We start from the raw sequence: 11,393 nt of genomic DNA, 5'->3' as shown, positions 1-11,393 counted from the left end.
GGTATGATTGTAATTTCAAAAGGTTTAATAGACATAACCGAATCGTTGTCATTTAGGAATAAGATCGCGTTCTTTTGCTTAATCGTGCATACACAAGAGCTTAGGTATTTTTGTATGTCATGTTTATACCAGACCTCAAAAGAAATTGACTATGGTGGTATGTGATCTCCACATTAAGTATTAAGGGAATGACGATTTGACCCTGATCTTGTTCGGTCTTAAATCAGAAGATGTTTGTTGGTAATACTTTACAATAAGGTTGCGTTAACATTATTTAACTGCATTAGTTAACATTAACTAATAATGAATTGCTCTTCTTCAGTATTTATTAATATTTGTTAATGTTAATTTCAACATTTACTAATACGTTATTAAAATCAAATGTTGTATTTGTTAACATTATTAAATGCACTGTGAAGTAAACAACCAACAAACAGCTGTATTTTTAACGTTAACAAAGATTAATAATTACAGTAATGTATTGCACATTGTTAGTTCATGTTAGATAATACATTAACTAATGTTAACAAATAAAAACCATATTGTAAAATGTTACCTATTTATTTTTTTTTTTTTTAATTTCAACACAAAACGTATGACCACAATAACTTTAAGAAACATTTTTTGTTTGTTTGTTTAGATAAATAGGGGTTTGACCTGTAATGTGATGCAGTTAGACTAGGTTACATTTAAAAATATTATTAAATTGTAAAGAAATAAATATATATTTTTGTCGAAAGAATTCCAGGCACAGTTCACTCTCAGCCAATAAGATTCCATGTAGCATTTTCATGGATCAGTCGTCTCTTCTGATTGGTTTATAACTTTTGACAGCATTTAATCCAAAAGCAAATTAATTTCTGCAAGAGCACGGAGAGATTCGTGAGCACATGTGCAGTTTGAGCGCGCAGGACACGTTTGAGCACGCAGGAAACAGTTTGAGCGTGCACACGCAATATCTGAGCGAGAGGAGAGGCAGTTCATAAGAGAGCACTGTATATTTGAGCGCGCGCGTCCAGATTTGCGCGAGAGCAAAGGAAATCCGCGCGCGAGCGGACAGATTTGCGCGAGAGCAGAGGAAATCCGCGCGGGAGCGGACAGATTTGCGCTCGCGCATTACATTGATATGCTCTCGCGTCACAATAATGTGCTCTCGACAATTGACAGTAAAATAACGCCATACACCTGCTGTCAGACAGTGAATTTGCGTTCTCATGCAGCCCTTCTGCTCTTATGAAGTTTTATGTAGCATAATTTCACAAAGCTAAAGTCTGAACATTCTGTTTTTGCTTCAGATGTTAAAAATTATACAATCTAATTTAAATTAAAAACTGCTCAAACAGCATCTTTGTTGGGATTGTGATTAAAATGCAGTGGTTGCCTCTAATTTTAAATGGCTACAGATAGTTCAGCCTGTAATAGAGCAAATAAACGTCTTGTTCATGTACTCATATGAAGAGATTTCTTTTATTTGTATTATTTATTTATTTATTTGATTTAGGATTTGTTTTAAAATTTCAATTTAGTTGTTATAAAGATATTTCAATTTCACAAAGAAATATACAGCATTTTGTCTGAGAAATAATAAAAAGACACTTTCTCATTTAAATCTCATTTTGTTAAAAAAAAATCGTGAGAAAATCGAATCGTGAAACCAGTATCGTGAATCGTATCGAATCGTGAGTTGAGTGAATCGTTACATCCCTATGTGTTATAGTTTGGTATATATTTATTGCTCCGTCATTTCTTTTGAAAATAATTATGAAAACTAGCTTTCAAATGATATATAGTTTGTTAAGATTACTTTTGGTTTAGACTAAGATATTCTTGTTTTAAATGTATAATATGGTAAATATCCCATTGGTGGGGGAAGGTGCAGTCTTAAAAATAGTGGTTAAAAACATTTTATATTTATTCTTTGTAATGTGTTAAAAGTATTGATATTAAAAGTTAATTATTTGTACATGACTGTATGTTTTTTTTCATCGTGTGATTTTTGGGGAATTGTATTGAATCCAATAAGTGTCAATTTGACCCGGATCAGAAATTGAACAGTGCATAAGGGTTAAAGCTGCAGTTCGTAACTTTTGCCATTGTGTACGGCACATATGTACGTGTGTTATCGGGGTAAGAACTTTTTATTGCCTAAAGAACTTTGTGAATTATTATTATTTTTATTTTTTAATCAAAAGTTTGCTGTTTGATATCTTGCCATTCACTACTTTGGTCATTTTATTTTGAGATCATGAGATCTTGAGCATTTCAAAGAAGTGTCAGAGCCAACATTTATGATATTGTATTTAAGATGGGGAAACTTTATATAAGAAATTTTATAGCTATTTAAATTAAGCAGTTGTTGTTTTGTTTTGTTTTTTTGACAATTAGAGCAGTCGGTAGCAGTCTGAGAGAAATAATGAAAATGTTTAAGTTTTCTTTTTCTAATTTGATATTATTATTTTTATTTTTATTATCAGCATCATTTGAGTGGATTTGGATTCTTTTTTATGTACAATATTTAGTATTCAATATTTAGTATTTAATATTTACTCATGAACTCCACAAGTTCAACATGAACCATATCATCCAGCATGATTTGAGAATGAAAATGTGGTCTCAGATTATTGGACCCATATATGTCATTTTTATTAATGTTGAACATATTTTTTTTTTTCTGTCTCTCCAGGTGGAATAATGATTACAACTCTCAGACTAGACAGTGTTATCAAAAGAAGCTTCTATGAAAGTTCTCACTAGAGACAAATGGCACCCTGAGGTCAGTATGGAAGCACTGCAGTCGCATAAAAGAGAAAAACTTTTATTTGCGTTGCTTTTCAAGCTTTGCTACTGCTGTGATGATATGATATGCTTTATGCCCTTCCACACTTTCTCAGGATTGTGTTTAAAATACAAGAAATCCAGCAAGCAGGAGTAAATATTTCCAATGGTTGACATTATGCACTGTATAGCTTAATTTAGAAATGAGGTGCGCTTATTTTACAAAACATTTCAATAAAAGGTACAAAACATTTAATCTCTCACATCCATACTGGCATTTTAAGACTGTAGCTATGACAGAACATTTTAAACGAGGATTGATTCAGCTGGAGCAAAAAAGACGATAAAACTATGAAAAGTGAACACGCAAGAAACTGCAATACCCATAATGCACCTGGAGGTAAAACCGCGCGTCGGTCGCACAATGACGTATGAACATTTAGCGGGAGGACTCAAAACCACACTCACTCAGGGGCTGTTTACTGTTCAGTCAACAAGCAAAACTCGGCAGTAACAACACTAGTAAGTCAAGATATCATCTCATGTAATGGCCAATGAAACAATTTGCTTTATATAGACGTTTTATATAACATCTCGACAAAACTCGCAGTCTTCATAGATTAACATTGGGCTGCTGGTTAAGGGGAATGTGTCAGTATGTGTATTGTGAAAATGGCGAAGTGCTAAAATACTGTTCGCTTAATAACTGTGTCGTGTTCATTCAGACACTCGTTATGCAGAGAATCAGTCGTCTGAAGAGGGAGATGCAGCTTCTCAGTGCTGAACCTCCTCCGGGAGTCTCGTGCTGGCAGATTGAGGAACGAGTGGATGAACTACAAGCCCGTCAGTCTGCCTTCATATGACATTAAAATATGCAATATCAAAGTAAACCTTAAATACTGACAGCATCCTCTCCCCTGCATTACTCCTGTTTTTGATATAGAGATTGTTGGAGGTGCAAATACTCCATATGAAGGAGGCGTGTTCACACTGGAAATCAACATACCTGAGAGGTGAGACTATTGTACACACTTGTGATCCTGATGGTCAAGGCAATATGTGCAACATTTTTTAATGGAAGCGTTGTACTATATTTTAGTTCAATTCTATTTTGTTTTGTATTATTTTATATTTTAAGCTGATTTCATGATAGTAAATGGTATTCACCTCTAAAAAAAAAGGCATGATTTATTTCTATATAAAATAACTACTAGATGCATTTACACCGATCAGGCATAACATTATGACCACCTTCCTAATATTGTGTTGGTCCCTCTTTTGCTGCCAAAACAGCCCTGACCCGTCGAGGCATGGGCTCCACTAGACCCCTGAAGGTGTGCTGTGGTATCTGGCACCAAAATGTTAGCAGCAGATCCTTTAAGTCCTGTAAGTTGCGAGGTGGGGCCTCCATAGATCGTTTGTTCAGCACATCTCACAGACTTGGGTAAAGTTGGTTTTATATTCGCACATTCGGACATCCGTATTCATAGCCTTGTTAATCACACAACATTGGACATTCAGTGGACATTCACAAGTAAATATGCCATTAAAACAATACTTGCCTATTTTGATCGACTGTGAAAAATGTTGTAAGTTGACAATTGTTAGTTGTCAATATCATGTTGCTGCTTAAAATTCGCAAACATTAATTTATTGCACATTTATTGGAAAGTCTGAAGTCCGAATGTGCGAATATAAAACCAACTTTACCCAAGTATCTCACAGATGCTCGATTGGATTGAGATCTGGGTTGGAGGCCAAGTCAACACCTGGGAATACCATTTCCATGAAAGGGTGTACATGATCTGTAACAATCAGCCCCTCCAGGATTTCGCGGGACTTTTTTCTGAATTCTGGAGCCTAAAATGACTGATTTTGCTGTGGCATTTCTCAAAATATTTAACATTTTTAACATCTAACATTTTTATTACTTTTCTGAGCTCAAGAACCACTGGGCTTTGTAATTTTGAAAAGGAGAACACTGATAATAACTTAAAATATAATTTCAACATTTTATTTCATTTGTAACACCAAATAAAACAAAAAAATATATATATGAAATGTTACATTGCAGTGTTTCCTAAAGGATTTTGTGAAACTATGGGGGCATGTTTGTCATTTAGAAGGTTTTGTATATTTTATATATCAAATATGATACAACAGGCTTTGAGCAACATTTATTTGTTCATCTCTCAATCATCATTGCATGCATTTGCATTGCATTGCATTGTGTTTTGTCCCCTACAATAAAAATTATAGAGCTTTCATCATAAAACTAAGCATATCTTCTTACCAAGACATATTGTAAGAGATATAGAGTGACAAATTATATTTATATGCATTTTATGAAAGTAGTCTGCTGTACTGTTATACAGATCTCATTGATTTACATAAATAACTGCAGCAAACTGCAATTTGCAGCAAAGTGCAAAAGAACATAACTATATAGTTCGAATGAAAACAATCAGTAGACAAACGGTGTCAGAAAGGTGAAGTAGTTGCCTGCTGTTTTTGGGGGTGACCCTGGAAATATTATCGGATACATTTTCATTCAGCGTCTCCTTCACTTGTTCCGTCTTGCTCCTTGTCCATTTTGGGGCTGTTTACAGAGTGTGTGAACTTAGGCAACATACAGACACTGTTGATAAACTGAACTGATTGATGGAAACGATGTCACTCAGAGTGTGTGTGAGTGTGAGAGAGAGAGAGAGAGAGAGAGAGAGAGAGATGCGCGCTTACAGCGGGAGCGGGGTTGTTGCGGTGGTTGACTGACTGACAGATGCATAGCCGAAGCAATGCCGCAAACAGTTGTTTATCGATCGATTCAAGTTCAATGCATGTAGTCTACTTCGAAGTGGGCTTTCCTTTGGCTGAATGTACGTTGTGATGGCGTCACATGACGTGTTTAGGCTCAAAATATGCAGAAAATATGCGGCAATTTAGAAAAATTGCGAGCCCCTCCGAATTTTGCGGAGTTTGCTTGATTTTGTGGTAAATTCTGCAATCGCAGAATTGCGGAATCCTGGAGGGACTGAACAATGGCTAGGTAGGTGGTACGTGTCAAAGTAACATCCACATGGATGGAAGGACCCAAAGCATCACACTGCCTCCGGCGGCTTGCCTTCTTCCCATAGTGCATCCTGGTGCCATGTGTTCCCCAGGTAAGTGACGCACACGCACCCGGCCGTCCACGTGAAGTAAAAGAAAACGTCATTTATCAGACCAGGCTACCTTCTTCCATTGCTCCGTGGTCCAGTTCTGATGCTCACATCCCCACTGTTGGTGCTTTCAGCGGTGGACAGGGGTCAGCATGGGCACTCTGACTGGTCTGCAGCTCTGCAGCCCCATACGCAACAAACTGTGATGCACTGTGTATTCTGACACCTTTCTATCAGAACCAGCATTAACTTCTTGAGCAATTTGAGCTACAGTATCTTGTCTGTTGGATCGGACCACACGGGCCAGCCTTCACTCCCCACGTGAATCAAAGAGCCTTGTCCGCCCATGACCCTGTCGCTGGTTCACCACTGTTCCTTCTTTGGACCACTTTTGATAGATACTGACCACTGCAGACCAGGAACACCCCACAAGAGCTGCAGGGGCATATTCTTCGTACCTCGCTTAATACATCTGAGATGATTTGACTGATGCCAGATCTTCTAATCGTGATAACTGAACTCTGGCTAATTTGGTTCTTCAAACGAATTTGCAGATTGGATTAAAATATCTGGATTAAGTTGTCTAAGGTTACTGCGTGTTCTCGTGTTCCATGAAAAGGGCAGATGTATCGATACACGAAACCACGATCAGCAATGCAGCAATTGGCTGGAGTCAAGACGGCAACGTAATGACATCATAGAATGAGAAAAGACACCTGACTAAAAACTTGATGAATTTCTAGACATTAGATAAGGAAACAGCCAAGCGAATAAATGACAGAAGAACGACATTTCATTTATAATAGATAAATGAAATGTGCGCACACTTTTTTTTTTTTTTTTTTTTTTTTTTTTATACATGATTACCAAATTATTTAGGCTATGTTCACAATTTCTAGTATTTGAACAGGCAATTTTTTATTTCAATGTTGTAATTAGCAACTAATTTACCTTTGAAGCATATTTGACAGCATTAATTAAAGTTTCTTAAGGGTCAAGATCAAGTTATCTGCATCTCCTGTGCTTTCAAATGCACAAATGCATGTACGGCATAGACATCTGTACATCATGTGTGTAAGACTCCAATAAAACTTATTACGTAATTATTCCCTCATGAATGAATCTCTCAAAGAGTAAAACTGTCGGTGTCTATATTATGACACTACACGGCATTATAGTATTATTTGCAAATTTATTTTTAAATCATTATTATTGTCCCTGGTTTACATTAGGGTACTCTTGTGGGAAAGTAGCAGTGGCTGGGACAGACTTTAAGCATCACCTCCGCTTAAAAAGATGCAATCTAATCCTGTTTACATGAAATAAGCCTGCTCCCGAGGAGGTTTGAGCTTACTGACTTGTTGCTATGACAGCAAGTCCAGGATGAGCGTCGAAGAACCGAACAATCCAAGATCATGCCAAATTGCCATCAGTCAAATCCAGCTAAGTGAGTTGGCGACGTACGAAGAATATGCCCCAGTTTTGGAGATGCTCTGACCCAGTTGTTTAACCATCACAATTTTGGCCCTTGTCAAACTCGCTCAAATCCTTATGCTTGCCCATTTATCCTGTTTCTAACATCAACTTTGAGAACAACATGTTCACTTGCTGCCTAATATATCCCACCCACTAACAGGTGTCGTGATGAAGAGATAATCAGTGTTATTAACTTCACCTGTCAGTGGTCTTAATGTTGTCTGATTGGTGTGAATAGCAGTTTAAATAATATACAATTTAAAATTTTAGACATGTTTAACTTTTATGTTTGAAGGTATCCGTTTGAGCCGCCAAAGATGCGTTTCCTGACGCCCATCTATCACCCCAACATTGATAATGCAGGACGCATTTGTCTTGATGCTCTGAAATTGCCACCAAAGGTAAAGACTGAAAAAAAAAAAAAAAAAAAAAAATAATTAACTCAAACCATTAATATAATTCTAGTGTAAATTGTATATGTTTTGCAAATCATAATTTTTATATTTTTGTATGACACTTATAGTCATATTAACACTGAAAGTAGACCCTTTTTATGCATATTATCTGCTATTGTAAACATTCAACTGTCATTTTGGTTTTCATGCATTTTCTTTCAAAGGGAGCTTGGAGGCCCTCTCTCAACATTTCAACAGTACTCACTTCCATACAGCTACTAATGTCTGAACCGAACCCTGACGACCCACTCATGGCTGATATAGTGAGTTTGAGATACTGTATGTTTCCTCAGTTTTAAAGGTCAAGTGTGTAACTTATGGAATTGAAATCTGTTTGTTTGAACAGCCTGATATAACAGTAGGTGCGTTTACATGTAGCATTGTAATCGGTTTATAAGTCTAATCTGAATGAAAATACTCCATATAAATACCTTAATCGGAATAAAAATGCCCAAACCAAATGAAATTATAATCGTTTGAGGGGGTGGGATAAACCTTTCTATAAACCGAACAAAATAAAAATTCTGCCATGTAAACGTGTTAAACCGATTACTTTGCGTCTACGTCATCACATCAAGAGGCCAGGGGTCGTCAGAATGCACAATGGTGGTGGCAAAATTAAACTGGAGTAAAACTGAAACAACACATTTAAATTCACTGAAGGAACTCAGAGTATCATTACTACAGACCTTTATCCACATGCTTCTGCTTTTCGGAGGAGGGAGGGGTAGTGTTCCATAGAGATGCATAGCCACCAAAAACGTCAGCTTCCTGTGTCCGTCTTTAACTCATACCTTCCAGAAGTAATATGCTACACATTCACGCTGTTGCTTGATTAAGAACAACACTTTACATAAAAACTGCGCACATAGGAAATGATGAAACTCCATGTTGACAGGAATACAAGGCGGCAAACAGGACATAGGCTAATGTGTGCATGTCACAAAGTCATTCCGATTGAAAGCGCCAGCACAAGTCATGCAAACACCATATTGGATTGGATAACGTCTCATGTAAACAGTCCACCAAGTTTTTCAATTGGAAAGATTTTAATTGGAATGACAAAAAAGTGTACATGTAAACATGGCTATTGACTGAACCAGTGGCTTAAGTTGAGGATTAGCTGTTTTTTCAAACAATGATTTTGTTTTTTGTGCTGCTTTCATGACTTCATGAGGTGTTCTTTCTTTTCTCTAACATTACTCTTGAAAATTAATGAAGCGTCTTACTTTCCAGTCCTCAGAATTTAAATACAACAAACCACTGTATCTAGAGAAGGCAAAGAAATGGACGGCTGAACATGCAATCCAGAAGAACAAGGTACGATTTGTGCTTTTTTAGGGCTGTCAGGATTAAAATGTTTTGCAAAGCCCGAGCTCAACATACACTTCATTACACATATGAGCCACTGGGGGGAGCCATTTTTTGATTCTTCACTCAGTTTCACTCTCTCTTGTGTTTGAAGGGTTGTGTGGAGACAGAAGAAAAGACTTCTACGGAGAATAAAAATAAGAAAGCTGCTCACAAGAGAGAAGCACTTAGTGCACAGGAGAATTTAGAGCATACCAAGAAAGTATGCATGTAGTAGGTTTATATTTTACAAATGACTGATACATAATAATTATACATATTATTTGTGGTATGATTATTTTTCTTGTTTACTGTTGATGTGAATGTAATAAATGTATTTAAAGTTACTCTAAATGTGCATCTTCCTTAATTGTTCATTAGTCCTTATTTTGAACCAGGATTAACCACCAATAATCACAATAAGCTCTGTGTTTTGTTACTTTCGATAAGAAACAAAGTGCCATCTTCCAAATTCTGTCCATTTTATCATGAAATTCAAATAATAAATGTCATTTTGACGCATTTGATGTGGCATGACAGACTGTTGTATAGGCGCCTCAGTTCAAACAGCAGTTCGGAGCGTGAGTGAACGCGATCATCCCTTCCTCTTCACTACTACAGAATGAACATGAAGGTATGTTGAAAGATACAGTACAATTTAGTTTCAACCGTGGAAAGATGTCAGTAAAACAGTTTGTAAACAATGTCACGTAGTATTCCATTTACCTCAGAAAAGCCATTGAGTGTCAACAGCTTGTTAGTTCGCTAGAGCAATGAACTGTTTCGTTAAGTAGATTAGGCCAATACTGAGTCCACGTTCAGACATAAACTGAAGCTCTGCAAAGAAAATAGCTTAGCAGTATGACGGGGGACAGATGAATTTGTTGAATAAATTCATTGTTTTAGTTTTGTTTTTGTGCACAAAAAGTATTCTCGTTGCTTCATAGTATTAAAGTACACATGAAATCAAAATGACCTTATTTATTTTGTTAGCTCAAATTGCTAGTTTTGTGGTGAAGTAAATCCACACAAAAAAATTGTTTGGCTTCGTAATATTTAAACAAAATCTGAAAATGCTCCTCCCCTCTGCAACGGTGCCCCTTCTCTGATGACATCAGTTTGACGGCTTGGGTTGAAATCGCTTAAACCACTCCCCTTCAACCGTTAGTCTGCTATGCGTGAGAGATGGAGAGGAGGAGCGCTAAAGTAAAACTCTGCCCTCAATTCAATATTCCGTTTCACTTGGAAATACGTCACAGCACTGGAGAAAAGTTGTTTGCAACTTCCGGTTCACGCGGACTTTAAGGTTGAACCACTGTAGTTGCAATGCCGGTTTTAACGAATGTCTTTAATACCTTTCTGGACCTCAAAAGGTTCAATATTGTTGCTGCATATGTGTGGGTTAGAAACCCTTGGATTTCATCAAAAATATCTTTAATTTGTGTTCCAAAGACCAAACAAAGGTCTTGCAGGTTTGGGACGACACGAGGGTGAGTACTTAATGACAGAAATTTAATTTTTTGGGTGAACTAACCCTTTAAATCTGGAATCCAAAAGGGTGGCCTTGGCCAACATCCTTAAGGATTCTACTGCTCCAAAGCCTTTTTGATAAGTTGTTTGTGAGATCAATTGCTGTTGTTGATGTCAGTTTGTATGCCTTTACATTGATTTTATGAAACGGCATTCTGTCAATGGGTATGATTTTTGAAGCTGTGATCACCTTCTCTGCAGAGAGCTCAACTATGGAATGATTGAAGGCTGAAATGGCTTGAAGACACTGTGAGATGGCTTCAAACTGTCCACTCTTCAAGAGTGTTATGTTGGTGTTCAAAGATGTTAAAACAGCACCAACTGCTTCACGTTCTTCATATAATCTTTGAAGCATAAAACTGTGCTGTTCCACCTTGTTTCCACCTCCTGAATCAGCTTCTTTTTTTGGCCTGCCAATCCGCTGCTGGATTGCAGACAGATTCTCAGTGGCATTGGTGCTACATCTAAAAAAAGGTTACAACTTTTTTGCACTGATCTCTAATGGCACTGAGATCTGCATATTCCAAAACATGGAATATGTCTGATCTGAAGAAGGTTTGCACACAGTGTCATGTTTGAGGCAATTTACTTTATCCCTTATTCCCCACGACTCCAGCAAAACAATCTTTGCTTCTTTAATGTGCTCAGC

General features: G+C 37.0%; 1 protein-coding gene across 1 annotated transcript; it reads left to right on the top strand.

Annotated features, from left to right (window-relative positions):
- The first annotated feature begins 3,164 nt into the window (after positions 1–3,164).
- LOC125260621 (ubiquitin-conjugating enzyme E2 T) lies at positions 3,165–9,561 on the top strand. Its single transcript, XM_048179092.1, has 7 exons — positions 3,165–3,297; positions 3,501–3,618; positions 3,719–3,788; positions 7,705–7,810; positions 8,029–8,127; positions 9,101–9,184; positions 9,330–9,561. Exons 2-7 carry the CDS (start codon positions 3,510–3,512, stop codon positions 9,447–9,449), a joined length of 588 nt encoding a protein of 195 aa, XP_048035049.1. The 5' UTR covers positions 3,165–3,297; positions 3,501–3,509; the 3' UTR covers positions 9,450–9,561.
- Positions 9,562–11,393: the final 1,832 nt, after the last annotated feature.

The sequence above is a fragment of the Megalobrama amblycephala genome, linkage group LG24, assembly GCF_018812025.1.
Source record: "Megalobrama amblycephala isolate DHTTF-2021 linkage group LG24, ASM1881202v1, whole genome shotgun sequence".
Classification (NCBI taxonomy): Eukaryota; Metazoa; Chordata; class Actinopteri; order Cypriniformes; family Xenocyprididae; genus Megalobrama; species Megalobrama amblycephala.
The sequence above is the reverse complement of the archived record's forward strand: the minus strand, read 5'-3'. Positions and strand labels throughout refer to the sequence as shown.